General features: G+C 41.2%; 1 protein-coding gene across 1 annotated transcript in view; it reads left to right on the plus strand.

Annotated features, from left to right (window-relative positions):
* The window catches only part of MCTP2 (multiple C2 and transmembrane domain containing 2), a 287,776-nt gene that overhangs the window by 254,281 nt on the left and 12,785 nt on the right, over nucleotides 1-20,710 (plus strand). The window contains exon 20 of the mRNA XM_075557885.1: nucleotides 5,004-5,113. Coding sequence (XP_075414000.1) covers nucleotides 5,004-5,113 — 110 coding nt within the window. The remainder of the gene's footprint in view (nucleotides 1-5,003; nucleotides 5,114-20,710) is intronic.

Raw genomic sequence — 20,710 nt, forward strand, 5'->3', positions numbered from 1 at the left:
GTGTAATAATCAGTGAGTGCAAATATGAATATTAAAAGTAGCTCAGTGAACAGAGAACAAATTAAAGGGCTTTTCAGAAAGTCCATTTCTTAGAAAAGTAGCCATGACATGAGTTTATAGTCAGATACAACCAAGAAACCATCTGAAACTTATGGCCATTCATGATGAGTAATTATTTTGCAAGTATCACTTAAAATATTCAGATAAGTAATATGAGAGCAAGATTATTTATAATTTTCAGATATATCTTGTTTTTATTTTCGACAGTTTATGAAAATAAAGACATGGTTTTATAGGCCCAACACTGCCAGTTGATAAGTATTTTTCGAATGACTATTAGAAACTTTTACCCTTAACGTACTGGTCCAGAAGGTAAACTGGCCTTTCACCTGATAGATTCCATATTCAATTTTAAAATATTATGGTGCTTAAGCTAATATTAAATTCATTCAAAAACTAAGGAACCTAGGTGAGGATCATTTATTCAGTTTATGGAATAACTCACGCTTTCTTCATAACCAGAATATAAGTAGTTGGATGTTCCATGGTTGGGAAAAAAAAACCCTGTCAAATGGAAAATGAAATAGGAAATTTTAATTAAATTGAACCACATGAAAATTTGAGTCATTTTGCAAGAAATTGTTTTGACCTAACTGTATGCAGCTAAAAAAAGGAAGCCACATTTGCCCTTTAGGTCAAATTCCCTAGCGCAGTCAAATGCCCCTTTATAAACATGAATCCTCATGTGGTAGACAGATGGCCTTTCACCATTGTGTCCTGTTAGTAGTCATCCGTGGATTAGGTCACTCTGGCAGCATATCTAATTTTTAACACAAACTTCTTGAAGAATTCAAGTCAACAAAAGGGTAAAGGAAATAAAGAATTGAAAATCAGTGGAAAAGGGAAATTGGCCACAAGATTGGTGCTGGAAAGAGGAAACAGTGAACTTTCTGGGCAGAAAGATTGGATGAAGAAGCGCAAATCAGATGGCAAGAGGTTATTAGGTGACCCCGGCACCATTTATTGAATGGGGAGGGGATAGTGCATCTGACTTCCACCCCTCGCTTTGGTCTGTTTCAACCACGTAACATCATGTGGTAACAAGATATTCCCAAGAATGGGAGTGTATGATTTGTGTTCTGGTATAGTAGGTCTTTTACCTGCAGTCACTAGGGCAGTGGTTCTCAACCTTCCTAAGGTCACGACTCTTTAATGCAGTTCCTCATGTAGTGGTGACCACCACCCCCCAAACCATAAAATTATTTCCGTTCCTACTTCATGACTGTAATTTTGCTAGTTATGAATCGGTGACCTCTATGAAAGGGTCGTTTGACACCCCCTCCCCCCCGAAAGGGGTCGTGACCCACAGGTTGAGAACTGCTGCACTAACTAGAGGATAAAAGATTCTCTTTCACTCTATCGATTATTGTAGTTTGATGTAGAGCGAATACAAGTGGAAAATGATTTGTGTGTGTTTTTTTGCACAGAAAGGTAGTATATGATTTATTCTATTAAATTATAAGTGTTTGATCAGTCAGTGAAACTTAGTGCAATTCTTATCCACATAAAATTCTAGGTTAAGAGTCAATTTTGTTAAGCGTCTTTGATATTATAGATTTCATATATCAGGTATGATGAGTACAATGACCCAAATGTGCACGACTGAGAGGATACTGGTTACATCTAACCACTGCTAAATAGAGAAGCCTACCACACAGTATAGGAAATAGTTTAAATCCTCCTATTGCCTTAACGTTTGAGTAATTCAAGTCATATAAATATTCGTGAACTAACATAGTAAAAGGCATTTAAAGTTTTCGATATGGAAAGTTGAATCCCATTTCACAGGGAATTATAGACAAAGGAAGGTGTGTTTATATTTACTTCCAATTCCATGAAGGAAAAACAATCCATTGTTGATTATCCTCATTGTGAAGAACCTGGATAGGATGCCTTTCCCAGCAACATACTAGCCTGCATACTAACTAACCTGTTCGTTTGTTACTTTGTACATCGTGAAGCACTTCTCCAGATGTCTAGTCTGTGTCTGTGCATTTTGGGGCATCTCATGGCAGCCATACTGACACACAGGGAAGGACAGTGATTTCCCTGTGGGTTTCTAATTTAGTATGATTTGAATCATGCCTCACACAAACAATCTCTTTGGAGGTCTTGATAATAATGGAGTAGTTATCAGATAAGTAATTGGTAGTGTTTTCTGTATCTTTAGAAACTGAACTTAGAAACAAATAAGAGGTTATAAAAAAGGCACTGTGATATATTCTGTTTAAATATATTTTGAGAATAATGCTCATAATACAGAAAGGGGTTGTGATATTTGTGGATTTAGTAAGGTACTAGACCAATGGTTCTCAACCTTCGTCATGTTGCGACCCTTTCATACAGTTCCTCATGTGTGGTGACACCCCAGCCATAAAATTATTTTTGTTGCTACTTCATAACTGTAATATTGCTACTGTTATGAATCAGGTAATCCCTGTGAAAGGGTCACTTGACCCCCAAAGGGGTCACAACCCACAAATTGAGAACCGCGGTACTAGACTATACCCTCTGGAAGATTTAATCTGATTATGGAACATATTCTGAACCTCTTACTGTTTAGATCACTTGTATTGATTAGATAATTGTAGAAAATAGAGGAAATCAATCATCAGTGTATATTGATCAAGGGTTTTGTTATTCTTTTGAAGTTTATTGATTTGGTTGGTTTGTTTATAAGTAAAGCGACAGTTGCCAAAGGATAACTAAAGTATTAATCAACCTGACATGATTAACAATTCGGTAGAGTTTGATTAATGATAATAACGATATATATTATCCAAGTCCACTAACAAGTGGATAAACAAACCAGGATATATTCATACGATGGGATATTATTCTGTTATAAAGAGAAATGGAGTTCAGATATATGATACAACATGCATGGACTTAGAACAGTCTGCTAGAAAAAAATACATCAATCACAGAAGACAATCCTTGTATGATCCCACTTACATGAAATACCTACAACAGCGGTTCTCTACCTTTGGGTTGAACGAACCCACTTGGAGGTTGAACGAACCTTTCACAGGGGTGGCCCGATTCATAACAGTAGCAAAATTACAGTTATGAAGTAACAACGAAAATAATTTTATGATTGGGTGGTCACCACAACATGAACTGTATTAAAGGGTCACGGCATTAGGAAGGTTGAGAACCACTGTCCTAGAATGTGCAAATACATGAATTCGAGTTTATTAATAGTTTCTAATGGTGCTTGGGGTTAAGGGGAAATGATTGCTTAAGCAGTACTGAGTTTCTGTTATGTGTAATGAAAATGTTTAGAAATTGATAGTTATAACTGTAACCACATAGTGAATGTCATTGTGTCACTGAATTTTACACATAAAATTGGTTGAAATTGGAAATGTTTTGTCATATATATATATATTTTTGCTGCAATTGGTAAAAAAAAAAGGACAGATCTTTTCCGGATCTGCAATATGCTACACTGTGGCCCAGCAGAAAGATTTGTGGATTTCTAAGAGATGGTGGAGAGATCTTGAGAAGCCAAAGAGGGATTCAGGGCCAAGAGAATGGAAGGGCTGCAGAGTTCTCCAAGAAAGCACCAGTCAGCATTGGGGAACAAAGTCCTTAGATCTACAGGGATTCCACATCGCCTCACAATTTTGAAGAACCCACTGAGGATTTGCCTACTACCAATGGGACATTCTGGATCAGTGAGCAGAACTATACATGTCAAGGTTTTGCTAGCCCGATGTTCAAGTCTTTGTCCTGCACTGTTTAAATAAAGCAGGCACAGCATACAAGATTGGGAAACAGAACGGGATTCTATTGCCTGAGTAGATAAGGCCTAGTACATACAGGGTCTTATGAGTACAATTCCAGGGGCTCCTGTGCTGGGCCAGGTTGCCGTGGCACTCATCTCTGCACAAGAAGGAACTTTACACCAAGAAAGCACCGCAGCCCAGTCCAATTCAAGTCCATGTGTCCAGTGCTAGCAGGGCTCTCGTCAGACTCGCTTAGCTGATGCCAGAGGGTAGAGCAGGGAGATCACAGGCTGGTGGATGCACAGTTGATCTGATCCAAGGTCAGTGGGGACCTGCTTGGGTTCTGAGAATCATCGGGGTGGGTGATCCACATGAGGCCACCTCTGGCAGCACAGAAGACACAGAGTCCAGGGGAAGTCCCAGGAAAGGGGAAGGAAAAGGGAAGTCACAGAGGGGCAGTTCCCAGAGTCCCTCACGCTCCTGTAGCAAGCCACGCTCCCAAGGAAGTGTCATCAAGCTCCCACTTGATTGACAGGCTTAACTCCACCCTTAGGCGTGGTTATCTAGTTGATGTAATATCATCCAACTACCACAGCTTCCCATTTTGGGCACACCTTTTATTCCCTTACACTTCCATGATTCTGTCTCCTTCCTGCCCCTGCACACACTCTAACGTGCTTCTGTTCATAAATAGAAGTCAGCTTGCCCAGCCATGATCTCCAGGACATTCTCTGAATGCACCCTTTACTTCTAAAAATGGTCCAGGGAGGAGGGTGGGTCAGATAATGCTTTCCCTTCTGGGGAGAATGAAGGTTAATTGGAAGACACGGGTCAATTGGAAGACACGGGTCCAAGCTCAATTGGAAGACGCTGATGTATGAACTGCACCAACGCTCACACCTGGTTTGAGCTGGGACAGCCCTGGGGCTCATCTTTGCAAAGGGCTTTTGTGATGGAATTCTGATGTCAAGGATGCAGAAGATGGAAGACTTAGATAATAGAAAGGTGGGCAGCAGAGCAATATACCAAGCAGGGTGTAATGGATATTGGCCTAGGTTTCAAATAAATGTTCAAATTTTGAAAAATGTGATTGATCTCTCTAAGACTCTCTGGTAATCAAAACTACATTCTTACCACATGGTATAAAACTTTTTATAGCATGGCAGTAGAAATGAAATAACTCAGTCATATCTTGCCTTTTATGTTTTCTAGGAATCTGAGAAAAAGGGACTCATTGAAAGAATCTATATGGTCCAGGATATTGTTTCAACTGTTCAAAACATCTTAGAGGAAATCGCTTCTTTTGGAGAAAGAATTAAAAAGTAAGTTCTAGGTTTTCATAGTGCTGCTTGAACCAGGGCTGTCATCCGCAAGGACAGATCCTGAGACAGTGGGGGTGAGAGGGGTGGGATTAGATGAAGCAAAAACAACCGTGATGCTTTGCAAGTCCTGCTTGACTTTGGAAAGCTGGTTCTTTGGGCTTGTCAACTTCACAGTTGGGCAGTGCCGCAGAACTAGGGTGACCAGATGGCCCAATTTACACCAATCATTCCAGCATAATTATGAATGGTGCCCCCTTTCACTTTCAAAAGTATCCTCATTTGGTGATAAATTACAGTTACCCTGCTCAGAAATGAAAAGGAAAGTAAATATGCTCTCAATGACCCTTTGCCATCTGACCCATGGAACGTGATAAATGCCTTGGGTGAAATTTTTCACAAATTACAGGAAAAAAGAAGAAAAGTGCATTAGCATTATTATCAGAGCAGGATGCCTTAGGGAAGGACACGCTTTCTCTAAAGGAATGGAGAAGAAACATTTCCAGTGTGGGTGGGAGCCGTTGGATCTCTCTCCCAGACACTCAGCTATGCCCTAGGAGTACCAAAGATAGGGTGTAAAGGAATAGATGTGTAAAAGTGTGGGTTTCTTTACAAAAACTATACTTATATGCTAATCCTATTGTCGAACATCAGGACTAAATTTTCTTAAAGAACCCAAGGTGAGAAAGGCTCATTTTATGAATCATGGTCGTATTCTTTAGGTTTACAACTTGTGAACTCTTCGTAACCCTGTCTCCATTGTGTACCTCTGTGTAAACCAAACTAAATACATTAGCGTTGAGTGATTCGGACTCATGGCTTCCTTGAAGCACAGAGTGGAGATGTGCCGTAGGGTTCCCAAGTCCATCAAACTTTAAGGAAGCCAATTGATGTAACTTTCTTCTGATGTGCTTCAAGGACCACAGAATAGAGAAGTGTTTTGTTTATTTCCATTTAAATGATAAGACATAGTGATAAGACATAGTGATACTGCAAACTTGTATCACCATGTTATTACCTTTTTAGTTTAATCATTTTATTGGGCACTCTTACAGTTCTTATAACAATCCATACATCCATTGTGTCAAGCACATTTGTACATATGTTGCCATGATCCCTTTCAAAACATTGTCTTTCTCCTTGAGCTCTTGGTATCACCTCCTCTTTTTTTCCCCCTCCCTCCCACCCTCATGAACTCTTTATAAATTATAAATGATTGTTATTTTCATATCTTATACTGACCACTGTCTCCCTTCACCCATGTTTCTGTTGTTTGTCACCCGGGGAATGGGGGAGTTGGGGGCAGAGGTGTTGTACTTTGAGATCAATGTGATCCGTTCCCCTTATCTCCCCCCTTCCCCCACCCTCATAATATTGCTCCCATTATTGTTCCTGAGGGGGGTATCTGTCCTGGATTCCACTTGTCCAGAGCTCTTATCTGTACCAGCGTACATGCTCTGGTTTAACCAGATTTGTAAGATGGAACTACAGGTATTATTTGGGGAATGTGCGAATGATTAACAGACTTGACTGCCAAGACATATGTATTTATATTTGTTACCATAGTGAATGGAAGTACATCAGCCTAGAGAAGAGTTGAGTGGGAGAAAAAAGTCATTAAGAAAAATGGTTCTGGTAGCAAAAGAAGAGAGGATTTGAGGAGTAGAATGAGAGCACTGAAGATAGGATGTGTTATTTGGTACAACCGCCTACATGCCCATGCCAGACCATCTAGTACAGTGGTTCTCAACCAGTGGGTCGCGACCCCTTTGGGGGATGTGGGTCGAACGACCCTTTCACAGGGGTCACCCAATTCATAACAGTAGCAAAAATTACAGACATGAAGTAGCAACGAAAATAATTTTATGGTTGGGGTGCACCACAACATGAGAAACTATTAAAGGGTCGCGGCGTTAGGAAGGTTGAGAACCTCTGGTCTAGTAGGAAAAGCCAGCAGGTGTGCAGTTGATAATGGTAAAGGAAATGTGTCCGATGAGATGAGAGGACAGAGCCATTCAAGCAGGCCTCCAGGGCTGTAAATGTACTGAACAGGGGTTGGGGAGGGTGGGGTGGGGGCGGGGGAGCTGTGTTCAGCCCAGCTGTGGTGGCCCTGGCTGAGATGTGTTTTCCACCCATGAACAGAGTACTGTTCTGCCAGCTGCAACACAGGAAGGCTCACGGGGTTCAGCTCTTATTAATTCTTTGGCCATTCATGATTGCAATGACCTTCAAGTTCCTGCTGGGCATTCAAGAGGGACGTCATGTGTAACTCTGCTGGAATTCTCTGGTAATTCAGAGCTAGAGAACCAGCGGAAGCTGTGTCCCACGTTTGGCAACCAGGAAATGGACGTAAATAAAACCTTCCAACTACAAGACTTCCTGACATAGATTGAATTGTATTACCTTTTTCATACTTTCCCATCTCTAGTATGAAACATATTTCAAATCAATGGATAGGTCAGCTGGAAACATTTGTTCTCCATTGTAGCATTTATACGATACGAGGAGTACATAAGCACCGGTGACCCAGTGGTAGAATCCTCACATTTCGCAGGAGACTCAGGCGCTGTTCCCAGCCAATGCCCCTCACGTACAGTGTATCATCGTCAACCGTCTGTCCCTGTAAACTAGCCTGTTGCTCTCATGCTGAGCAGATTTCAGTGGAGCTTCCAGACTAAGATAAAAGCCTGGTGATAAACTTTGGATATTTAGGCAGCAAAAACTCTGGTGTGCGATGATCCGATCCAAAACTGATCGTGGGGGCGGTGCAGGAGCTGGCTGCATCTCAGGCTTTGTGCATGGAGTTCACATGTGCCTGCACGGAGTGGCGTGCAGCTAAAAATAGGAGCCAGCAGATGGAACAGGGAAGAACTGAGATCTACATTAGATGCTCTATTACTAGGGAGTGCTGGCTTCAAATTGTGTGCTCTTGGGGAGCTAGAGAATTAGATCGACCTAGAAGGACAGGGAGCCCCGGTGCTGTAGGGGTTACATATTGTGCTGCCATCCACATGGCCGGCAGTTCGGAACCACCAGCATCTCCAAGGGAGATGGTTTCTCTAAGGGAGAAAGACTGGGCTTTCTACTGCCTTAAACAGTTACAGTCTTGGAAACCCACACGGGGTTGCTATGAGTCAGCACTGACTGAATGGCGGTGAGTGGGGGAAGACCCCTGAGGAATACCATGCCATGTGGATAAAAAGCTGATTCTGTGCCATCAGAATTAGGCTGTGAGAATTAATTGGGGCATATTCTGTGTCATCAAAGAGTGACCTGTTTAAAGAGCAAAAGTCTAAAGACCAGGGAGAGAAACGGGACTGTCTGCTTTCATTCTTTGTCAGGAGAGGTACCACAGCGAATGTCAACACTACCGCATAAAAGAAACCCGGATGCAAGGGGGGTGGACAAGATTTTATACCTAGTCCTTTTGTTTCCGTGGGAAGAACGATCAGAGAACTCCATTTGTAAGAGGCTTGAATTAAGGAGAATAACGATCCTGTTGTGACAAAGAGGTCGAGCTGATTGGGGAGAATGGGAGGAACGGGAGGGAGAAGCTACTCCTCGCCTCAGCAGAAGGAGGTCACGGTCATTTTTAGTGTTTTTGGAGATGTTGAAATAATATTCTTATTGCGTGTGAGTAAGCTCGCATGATTGAATGAATGGAGGGATTTATTGATTTATTAATTTACTGAGAGATTTGACTTATATGTCTCAAAACTTCCCATACCAGGTGTGTTAGACAGGGTTCTCTAGAAAAACAAAACCAGGACACTAATAATGTTATCTAAATTTAGATAGATAGATAGATAGATAACATAAGAAATAAAGTTAACTAATCTATAAATCAGTACAAATGGCTCAGTGCAACTCAATCCCATGAGACAGTTGTGAGACACTGGCAGTCCTTCAAGTCTTGAGGGCCGTAGGGTAGTCCTCTGTAGAGCAATTCAGGCTATCCGGGCACAGGACGCAAACAGCAAGGCAGGTCACCAACAGTCAGCCAGATGACAGGGCCCGACAGTCCCCAGCTGAAGAGATGTAAATTCCAATGATGTGGCGAAGCAGGTCTTGAAGGGACCTCAAATTACAGCGACACAGCCCACAGGTTAGGTGTCCCACACGTAGCATAGTTTGCATATGGAAGCACAGAACAAGCAAGGCAGCTGCACACTGGTCTGATGATCAAAGAGCGAGAGACGAGAAAGGCTAGGCTCACCGAGCCATTTATCTCTCCGCATTCCCACCTGTGTTCATTGGCCATGTTGGCACAATAAACCTACCTGTCACACCAGGAGCCTCTTCTAAGGATTCATAGAGTAGCCAAATTAAGGATACAGGGGAATTGCATGGAATGACAAATATTTCACTAGCTGTGTGAGAGACGAGGGAACTTTCATTTTCAAGTTCTTCAGCTTCGTGGGTTGTATGCTGTCATACTGCTATAAGATGCTCCATGGTAATCAGGTCAGGGAGCCAGTAAGTTTGTTCCTGAAAAGGATATTACCATGCACAAGGGAGCTTCCAAAAGTTTGTGGAAGATTCCCAAGATCATTTCATTCCATTTCTCCACACATTTTTGAAGCCTCTTCTGTTGTCATTGAATTAAATCCACCAGGTTCAAAGATAGCAATGCTCCACTGTGTTGCAGGAGTAACCTGTGTCTGTGTCTACTATGGAGGCTGAAGGTCTTGATCAAATTATGGGGGCTCACATCTCACTGCTGTCTCTTATATATGAAGAAATTTCCTGCGCAATTTAGTAAACTACCATGTCTGAAGCCCTGGACTGTAGAATGAGATGATGGGCCCTCATGTGATGATGCTCTTAGTTCCCGTGACTTTTTGGAAGAACAAAATGAAATAATACTTGAAAAGGATTTAAAACAATTAGTGATATGTCTGATTACATAAAACCTATGAAGGAGCCCTGGTGGTGTATTGGTTACACATTGGGCTGCTGTCCTCATGATCCGTAGATCAAAACCAGTGTGATCCCAATTCAACCTTGCAAACATGGTTAGACCAGAGGATGCACAGCAGTGCAGATGGGAACTGGAAACACAGCAAATCCAGGACAGATGAACCCCTCGGGACCAGTGGTGAGAGTGGGAGGGAAGTGGGGTTAGAAAGGGGAAACCGATTACAAGGATCTACATATGACCTCCTCTCTGGGGGGGTGTGCAACAGAAAAGTGGGTGAAGGGAGACACCAGACAGTGCAAGATATGATAAAACAATAATTTATAAATTATCAAGGGTTCATGAGGGAGTGGGAAGCAGGGAGGTGTGGAGGAAAATGAGTAGCTGATTCCAGGAGCCCAAGAGAAAAGCAAGAGTTTTGAGAATGAGGGCAACGAATGTATAAGTGTGCTTCACACACTTGATGTATGTGTGGATTGTGATAAGAGTTGTATGAGCCCCCATTAAAATGATTTTTAAAAATGGGGGGTTGCGGACAGAAGGGGACCTGAGTGAATTGAGTTGGCTCTTAGGAGAGTAAAGCCGGCTGGGAAGGTGTGTCTGGAACGTCTCGCTATTGCTTCAAAGCACATAGGCCCACAGCACAGACAAAATGGACAAACAGCACATTTCACAGCCACAACACCCCACACTATGTTTATCCAATTGATGGAATTTATTTTTGTCAAAAATTGTATGTATGTACTAAGACAACGGTATTGTTGCTTTATTTTTGTTAATGTGGTGGATTATGCAATTGATTTTCAAATGTTAAGGCCGCTTTCCATTCAAGGGAAAAATTCACCTTCATCCTGCTCCCTAATTTTTTTATGTTTCTGGAGTTTTCCCTTTCTTTGTTTCTGCTCACGATTATTGCAGCCACGATCGTCCGTGGGACTGGCAAGTGGTTTTCTGTGGTTGAACGTTCCTTATCAAGACAGAGTCATTCTGAACTTGTAAAACAAGCTGGGGAAGGTTCCCTCTTCATGTTTTCTGGACAGCTCTGTGTAAGCCTGATGTTCAGACTTGAAGTAAAGACTTGAAAGAATGTGCTAGTGAAGCAAAATCAGAGCTTGCAGGTTTTGTTTGGGAGGTTTTTCATTAAATATTCAGTTTCTAATTCTGTAAATATCTAGTCAGTATGTTATTTTCTCCCATGCTTGGGTGAGATGTCATTTTCTACAAGTCTGTCCACTTCTTTTTAAATTGCCCTACTCTTTGTTATAAAGTTAGCCATCAAGTCCTGTTACCTTTAATGTCAGATGAATGTATAAGAATGTCTACTATTTTATACTTAATATTGATTGAGTTCAGGGGTTCTTTTTATTGACAGGATTTTTGAATTATATTAGTCTTTTCAAAGAACCAACATTTGATTTTGTCAATTTTCTCTAAGGCCTGTTTATTTTTTTCCAATATATACTACTTTTACTTTCATTGTTTTCACCTTCTACTTTCTTTGGGCTTAACTTATTAGTCGTTCTCTATGTCTACAAGAGGGTTAATTGGATATTTTATTTTAGCCTTTTGTTTTTTCTAACATAAATATTTTAAAGAATAAATTCCCTCAAAGCATAGCTTTAGCCACATATGCTGGATGATATTGCTCATTATCATTCAATTTGGTAACAATGTTTTCTAACTCCCATTTCTATTTCTACTGGTCTAGAAGGGCATTTGTCATTTCCAAATATAGGGAGATTTTCTAGTTACCTTTTTGCTCTTGAGTTTTAACTTAAGTTTTTCACGATCAGAAATGTAGATGAAATAAATGGTCTGTATTTAATTTGTAAGTTCTGCATGTGAGATTAAAAAGATGTGACATCTAAACACAAAGTATATAAGGAGCCCTGTTGGCCTAGTGAGTTATATGTTGCACTGCTAACTGCAAGGCAACCAGTTCAAAACCATTAGCCAGTCAATGGGAGGAAAATGAGGCTTTCTACTCCAGTACAAAGTTTGTCTCAGAAACCCACAGGGGCAATTCTATTCTACCTTGTTCTATAGGGTTTTTATAAGTCATAGTCAATTCCTTGGCACTGATTTTTTTTGTTCTGACCAAAAATATCCATAGATATTTATTAGATGACATTTGCATGATGTATTGTTCATATTTGTGTGTCCCTACTGGGTCTTTGACTGGACACTTCTGTTATTTGAGCTGTGCATGACAACATTTTCCTGTCACTGTGCATTTGTCTGTTTCTCCTTTCAGTTTGATAAAGTTTTGCGTTCTCTATTTTGAAGCTATGTGATTTGGTGTGTGCAGCTTTAAGTTGCTATATTTTCTTGATAAATTTTACATAACCAATTTATCTTGAATTAAATTTTCTGTAGCATCTGGCTTTGATAATATCAGTATAACCATACAACTCTGTTTGGGGTATTGCTTACATGATACATCTTTCTCCATCTATTCAGCCTATGGTATGCTATGCTTCAAGTATCTATCTTACATATACTTTATAAGACAAAAAAAGTCATTCAGTACAATAGTCAATATCCTTTCACTGTAGCATTGAATTCAATCAAATTTAATTTGGCTAATAACATATTTGAACTTAAATCTTCGATCTTTATTAAGTTCTTTATGATTTTTCACACGGGTCATTTTTCTTATCTTAGTTTATATTGATTTCCCCCCTGCATTTTCTGTTCGGTAGAAATATAAATAACTTTTTACTATTGTCTTAGTGGTTTTCATTGCCAGCATTTTCAGCATACATTACCAAAGTGCAATATAAACTACTTTTATTGTCTTCTCTTCAGAGCAGGTAACTCTTTAAGTTCTGTGTTCTCTAATCTCGCCAATAATGTTTATCTTCTTTTCTGTGATTTGTTGTTATGATCATCATGGAGGTCGACAGCTAATTTTTTTAGTGTGATGCTTTCTAGATGTTTCCCTTTGTCTTCTGTGTTACTCTGGGTTGTCCAGAGAAACAAAGCCAGACACTCATTTGTGTGTAAGAGAGTCTTATATCCAAGAGTAATTGTATTTTAAGAAAACATCCCAGCCCAGTTCAGATCAAGTCAGTTCAATAGTAGCCCGTAAGTCCAATATTAGCCCATGTGTCCCATACTAGTGCATAAATTCTTCTACAGACACACGTAATGATACCGAAAGGAGGAAGACCACAGGCCATGGTGTGAAAAGTCTTTTGGAAGCATCTCAGCACTGGCACAATGCTCCATGTGGCTCGTCCAGCTCCAGGGCTCTGGCTGCCATCAGCAGAGCTCATGTGGCCTGACAACAGAATGTGGAACAGAGAGAGTGTCCTGCCTCAACGGAGGAAAACTGGAGTTCCCCAAATGGTCAGGAGTTGGCCATGCCCACATAGAGGCATCATTGTCTGTGACCTGATGGACAGGCTAGACTCTACCCCTTCGCTCAAGTTGACAGGAGATTATGTAACTTCCACAGACCACCCCTTCTCAATTTGACGCCTTTACACAACTCTTTAGCCATATATAATTTTTAAACAAAACAATAATTAAGTCACGTCTGTACCTAACAGGATAAAACTAAAATGTATATACTTCAATATGTGCCAGCCTCATTTAAACATAACATTCTATAAGTGAATAAAGCAACAATATTCTTTTAAAAAATATTTTATCAGGGGCTCATACAACTCTTATCACAATCCATACATACATCAATTGTGTAAAGCACATCTGTACATTCATTGCCCTCATTTTTTTTCTTTTCTTTTTTTACATTTCTTTTACATTTTATTAGGGGCTCATACAACCCTTATCACAATCCACACATATACATACATCAATTGTATAAAGCACATCCATACATTCTTTACCCTAATCACTCTCAAAGCATTTGCTCTCCACTTAAGCCCTCTGCATCAGGTCCTTGTTATTTTTTCCCCTCCCTCCCCACTGCCCCCTCCCTCATGAGCCCTTGATAATCCACAGATTGTTATTTTGTCATATCTTGCCCTATCTGGAGTCTTCCTAAGCCTATAATCCTATGCACATATTCCCCAACCTATGAAAGGTTGTAAACCAGCCACTTCATAGCTTTGTCATCCCCATTTTGGGGTGGTTTCTATGCTGCCCACTTATATCAACCCAGTGCTCTGAGGAGACAAGCATGTTCTTTGATGTGAAGAATCTTCATTCCAGTTGGAACCTTGTGAGTCTGCATTCATAAGCAAAGTCAAATCAGGACAGATCATAAAGTCAGCAGTCATAGACACCAATTCACAGGCTTAAAAATCTTATCTTCATCTAGTTGGGTTCTGGTCAACTCAATATGGGCCACCTCACTTAGCCTCACCAGCATGCCCATCGATTAATTGCCTCACCTTTGGACCATGGGCCCATCACAAATTCTCAACGACCCCAGCCCTCTTGGGTGAGGTGGCTAGACTCAACCCATGTCTTTATTGTTGCATTTCTCCCACTTCCACTAGGTAAGTGGATCCAGGTGATCACCTAACAAGCACAGGCTGCCTGTGGGCTCCCTTTCATGTTCAGCCCTAGAGAAGAGTTTCTTCGTGGCTCCAATGTTTTTCCCAGCTTCTGGCAAAAACCAGTAGTTCAATTAAAAAACAAAACAAAAACCGAAGGGTTCCTTTTGGTTTTTCTTCAATCTGTCAACTGCCCCGTAGGCAAGTGTCATCACCTTTGAGCACTCAGGACTGGGTGGGCTAACCTTTTCAGAGCCTTCTTTGCAGGTGTGCCCTACACCCATTTAAAGATTCAAATTGGTAGCTGAAACTGAGCTTACAAACTCTCTGTGCTTCTCAATTATCATTTCTGTCAATCATTTTATCAATAACAGTAGTCAAAAGAAGTCAGGATAGACCTAATACAGCCATATCCTAAGCTCAATTCTTAAAACAGTCAAGTTCAATCCTTTTCTATCTTCTCTCCAACCTTATCTGAGCTATTCCACTGATACAAAATATGGCCTTAGGCCTCAGACTGCAGCAAGCCAGGGCATTCTGTCAGCTGTTTTCACTAAGCAGCATGGTCTCTGAGAAATTCAAGGAGCTATTTCACCCTCTGAACTCAAAATAGACATTTATCACATTCATTTTCAACATTTCAAACAGGAATAACCAAAGACAACCAAGGAAAACAATCAAAACTTTAACTTCCCATATTCTTTCCAGAAAACAACCCAGTAAACTGGCTGGCAATATCTGACTCTGGCTAGCCAAAGAAGGCAAATTACCCAGTAAATCTGATATTAGCCCATATGTCTGATACTAGTCCGTAATTTATTCTACAGACTCATGCAGCACATGCAATGATGCTGAAAACAAGATGATCACGGGGCTGGTCTGTGAAAAGTCTTGTGGAAGCAGCTTAGCGTTGGCCGGGCTCTCCATGTGACTCCTTCTGCCCCAGGGCTGTGGCTTCACACGGGTTGTCAACAGAATGTGAAGCAGAGAGCTTGTGTGTCCTGCCTCTAAGGAGGAAGACAGAAGTTCAGGAGAAGGCCCTGCCCACACAGGGCATTATTGGCTTTGACCTAATTGACAGGCTAGACTCCACCCCTTCACTCAAGCTGATCGGAGATTATGTAACTGCCACATCTACCTTGATTGGTGTCTTTATGTCACTTAATTAGTTTTGTTGTGTAGTTTCTCCCTCTTCATGTCAAATAAGATACTATTATTTAAAAAACCAAGCACAGCAAATGAAAGCAAAATCCCCCAAATAAACTCAGTGCCATTGAGTCAATGCTGACTCACAGGGACCGCCTGTAGGTTTCTGAGACTGGAGCTGTTTATGGGAGTAGAAAACCCAGTCTTTCTCCCTCAGAGCTGCTGGTGGTTTCGAACTGGCAACCATGTAGATCATAGAGCAGCACGTAACCACTATTCCTCTAGGTTTCCTAAATGAAAACAAAGCCTTACCCTTCTCTCTGTCTGCCTCCCTCTTTGTTTTAATACTCAGAGTTTGGAGTATATCTTAATTTTATCTTTCTGCGTAAAGGCCTATCTGTGTGGTGTTTATACATATTTAAATATGTTCATAATCTTATGCATATGTACACATATGCCTTTGTTTATTTTGCTAATTTAGTTTTCACCGTATTTAGCATCAATACTGTGTTTTCAGAGGGATGTGTGTGTGTGTGTGTGTGTGTGGGTATCTGGGTTTTATTCTCATTCCTTCTAACAGGTGTCTGGTGTGGCAGTAAGTTTGGTGGTTACATGTTGGGATGCGATCCTCATGCTTCACAGTTTAAAACCAGCAGCTCCACTGAGGAAAATCTGGACTTTCTACCCCAGTCAACAGTTACAGTCCGGAAAACCCATACGGGGTCACTAGGAGTCAGCACTGACTCAATGGCAGTGAGTTTGGTTCGCTTTATAGTATGACAGAGCATAATTTATTTATATATTTCCCCCTTGACGAGGTTTCCTTCTTTTAACTGTTACAAAAGAATATCCATGTTGTATGGTTGCATCCTTATTCAAGGAAATCCAAAAGTTAAATTTTATATCTGAGGTAATTGTGATGCGCATATGATATTTCTATACTTGGTGAAAAACTGCCCTCCATAAATTTCTAGAAGGTCAGGAGTGGACCTACGTGTAAGTAGAAATGAATGGAAACATAAAGGGTTACATGTTAAGACCGGGAGGAAAGTGGTGCTTATTTGCTTCAAAGAAACAAGTTGCTGTTCAGTGGATGACTCCCCCTTAGAGCTCGGGGCAGGAGTGGGTCGCACAGGGTTATTGATGGCAACTTCTTCAGCAGTAGGTCACCAGGCCTCAATAATAAGATGTTAGTTGAATTGTTCATTGTCATTCAAGGTGACCTAGCTTCCATTGCATGTACAATTCATAGTTCATTTATCCATCGTTGGGCACGAGGTTGTTTCCCAGAGCCCTGGGGGCACAGTGGTTGTGCATTGGCTGCGATCTGAAAAGTTGTTAGTTCGAAACCAGATGGGACGCTCTACTCCCATGAAGAGTCACAGCTTTGGAAACTAAAAGGGGCTGTTCTACCTTTTCCTGTATTAGTGAGCTGGCATTGACTTGATGGCAGTGAGTGAGAAGGTGTTTCCTTAAGGAACGCTTCATTGTGCGTTGCTAGGGATGTTGTTAGGTACCATCCAGTAGTTAGCATTCATAGCAGGCCTGTGTGTAACAGAGCCAAACACTCCACCGTCCTGCACCATCCTCACAGTTACTGGTGTGGGAGCCCATTGTTGAAGCCACTGCATCAGTACGTCTTGTTGAGGGTCTCTGTATGGTGCCTTCTTCCAGAGACTGGTCCCTCCAGAGAAGCTGTCAGTGATGTAAGACCAAGTCCCAACTTCTTCTCTCCCCAGGAACATTCTGACTGCAGTGGACAGGAGTGAACACATGTGTCCATAACCCAGCTCTTTTTCTTTAGCATATCTCCCGAGTCATGTGATTACTGGAAGAAATAATATCTCTATTTCCAATGTTTTAAGGAAGTACTTTCCTGTGTTCCACAGTGGTTGCAGTGTCAGAGTTATGATCCCTTCAGATCATCACCAACATTTTCATGGTGTCTTATTAAACTTTTCTGTTATTGCTGGGACGAGAGCATGTCTATTCATTGTTTGGATTTGCATCTCCCTGACGGCTAGTGATCACTAGACTTCTGTTTCTTGACCCACTGAATATCCTCTTTGGTGAATTGTTGGTTGTTGTTCTCTGTGTGGTTATTAATTCCATTGTTTGTCTTAGTGTTGAGAAGTGGAATTGCTCTGTACATTTTTTAGATTGCCCCCTTTTCAGATACATCTTTGCTAAGTGTTTTGGTTCCCAGTCTGGAAGTTCTATTTTACCCTTTTGAGAAGTCTTTCAATACAAGAAAGTGTTGACTTTTTAGAAAGCCCCAGTCACCTGAATTTATCTGCTACCGTCTCTGCAGTTTGGTTATGTTTTATAGGTTATTCATGCCATAGATATGGCTGCTAACTTTGCCCCTATTTTGGTGGCCCTTATACTTTCAAGTTTTATATGTAGGTCTTTGATCTGTCCTGAATTAGGTTTTGTATATATTATATATATGGGTCAAGTTTCTATTTCCCCCCTTGTTTTACAAATGGACATATGATTTTCAAGCACCATTTGTTAAAGAAACTCATATCTCTGTCTAATGGATTTCAACCCTTTTTTAAAATTTCAGATGGCCAGAGGTCGATGGTTGTTTTTATTCTTCCGGGTTTTCAGTTCAGTTCTGTTGTTCTTTGTGTCCGTCGTGTGCCAGCACCAGACTGTTTCGACTACCATAACTGGGCCGTATGTGTGGAAATCAAGGACGGTCGCTGTGACACCTTCTGACTTGTTCTCCTACAGCACTGCGCATCAGTGGTTGCTTTCTTTTCCATGTCCATTTAAGGACTGGTTCTTGTTCCATCTCATCATCTCCTTAAAGAATGCTGCTGGCTTCTGAACTGAGATTGCATTGTATCTATATAACCCTGGGTAGTGTTAATATTTCTATGCTGTTAAATGTTCCTCTCCATATGTTTCGCATGCTCTTCCATTCATGTAGGACTCTTAGTTTCTAAGAGTTCGACTGGTTGTCAGGGTACCAGCCCCCAACGGTCCTTTGGAGCGACTTTGCAATTGTGGGGGCTCCCTGTCCTTATGTCAGGGTCAAGAGGGAGAGAAAATGTATTTTCCAACAGCATATGTAATCATGGAGTTTGCAAATCTTTCCAAAAGCGTCCACATCGCATAGCAAACACGTAACATAGTGAATGGGTAATATAAGTGAGCAACATAATGAACAGGCACTGAAGGGAGTCAGCTTCTCGACCTGAGCCTTTTCCAGGGGACCAGTCTATGATCTGTGTCAGAAAGTGACGTCAGAGGAGAGTCTGCTACACTTCAGGGTGGGACAGGATAGAGTCTGATTCCTCTTATCTACAGATAACCTCCAGGCACAGTGAATGGCCAGATGCAGGTGTGAAACATCTTTGATGGTAGCTTCTTTATGACCATTCCTCTATGGGGCTTATTGGAGGACTGCTGTTCAGTCATGAGGATGTGTATTGAGATTTATTTATAGCTCACAGCAGTCAGAGACTTGGCCCACTGGAGTCAGCTTTCCAAACCCGTAATTACGGGCATAGAGGATTTCGCTGGGTTACATTGTCATCCAGTCCCTCAGTTTCCCACAGTAGTGTGTTGTCCTTTCTAATGCCTTTTGTATCTCTGGTTAGCATTTTTACCTTTTTGTAGTGAATGGAAATGGTCTGGCTTTCCCTATTTTCTTTTCAGAGTTATCTCTCTGGCATAAAGAAATCGGATGACTGATCTTTTTGAGCTTTTTGTTGGGAATGAGAGTGGGAGAGTTTGCAGACCAGATCATGATTTTTGCAGTCAGCAACTCATCAAACCTCCCAAGTGGCTTGCATTATTCTCCCACCGTGTTTATTGTTTGGGCCCATACGCAGCTGCTTTTTGAGTGCTGACCTTGTAGAACTCGCCAAAAAGCAAATAGAAATAATTAAAATTAATGATAATCCTCAGTGTTTCCAAGAAGGTGAGGTCATAGGCATTCTGATACTGTTGATGGAATAGTGATGATTTACATTAGTTAGAGTCCCTCTCTCGGCCTCCATTTATTCATCTGTAAAATTTTACTTGGCAAAAGTTATTTTAATGACAAGTATTGTCATAATCTGTGATCTATACAGTACGTATCAAATAATTGTTATTAGCGGACATCTAGTCAGTTCCAAACCGCAGTGAACCTATGAATAATAGAACCCAACTCTCGCCTGTCCTGTGCCACCGTCCTGGTCAGGCCTGTGCTTGAGCCCATTGTTGCAGACTGCACCGATCCATGTCTTTCTCAGTATACCTCTACTTTATCAAATAGGATGCTCTTCCTCAAGGACTGGTCCCACGTGTCCAAAATACATGAGACAACATCTTGCCATCCTCACGTTTGCATCTTGCTTCCTGGTTTTACTTCTTCCATGACAAAGTTGCCAGTTCGTTTAGTAGGATGTGGTACATTTGATATGATTTGCCAACACCCTAATTCGAAAGCACAGATTTCCCACTTTCCTTGTTCAGTGTCCAACTTTCGCATATATAGGAGGTGATTGGAAATAACCTGACTTGGGTAAGGCTCACCTAACTCCTCAAAGTGACCTGTTTGCTACACTTCCTAAAGTTCCTCAATGCTTCCACCCACCCAAAAAAAAAAATGTCCTAGAAGACAACAAGAACAAAAGCTTTACCTCATTTTATTTGTAGCCCAGTGGAATGGGTCAGCACACAGGTATCTGAGTGAAAATGATAAGCAGTGCTCCGTGCACTTACACGTCCCTAACAGGACTTTGGATTTGCACACTGCTTTTCTAGAACCGTTACAAACATGTCCCCAGTGCACTCAAACCCATGCCCCACCCCTGTGTTCTAGACCTTCATTTCCACCCAAGGCACAGCAAGCCATAGATCGGGTGGGAGGAGCTAAGACCGGAGATAAAATATTGCGTGGCAAAATCATCCATATTATCTGTCAATGAGGGGGGGAAAGGTTTAGAGCCAAATGTGTTCTCTCCAAGTTCAAGCCACTGTTAGCTTTCCCCAGTACATCTATTTAGATTTTCTAAATACAAGTCATAAGAAAACATCACAGCCCTATAACAATATCTCCCCTTTTCCAAA

This window comes from Tenrec ecaudatus, chromosome 9 (assembly GCF_050624435.1).
Source record: "Tenrec ecaudatus isolate mTenEca1 chromosome 9, mTenEca1.hap1, whole genome shotgun sequence".
In the NCBI taxonomy this organism is placed as follows: domain Eukaryota; kingdom Metazoa; phylum Chordata; class Mammalia; order Afrosoricida; family Tenrecidae; genus Tenrec; species Tenrec ecaudatus.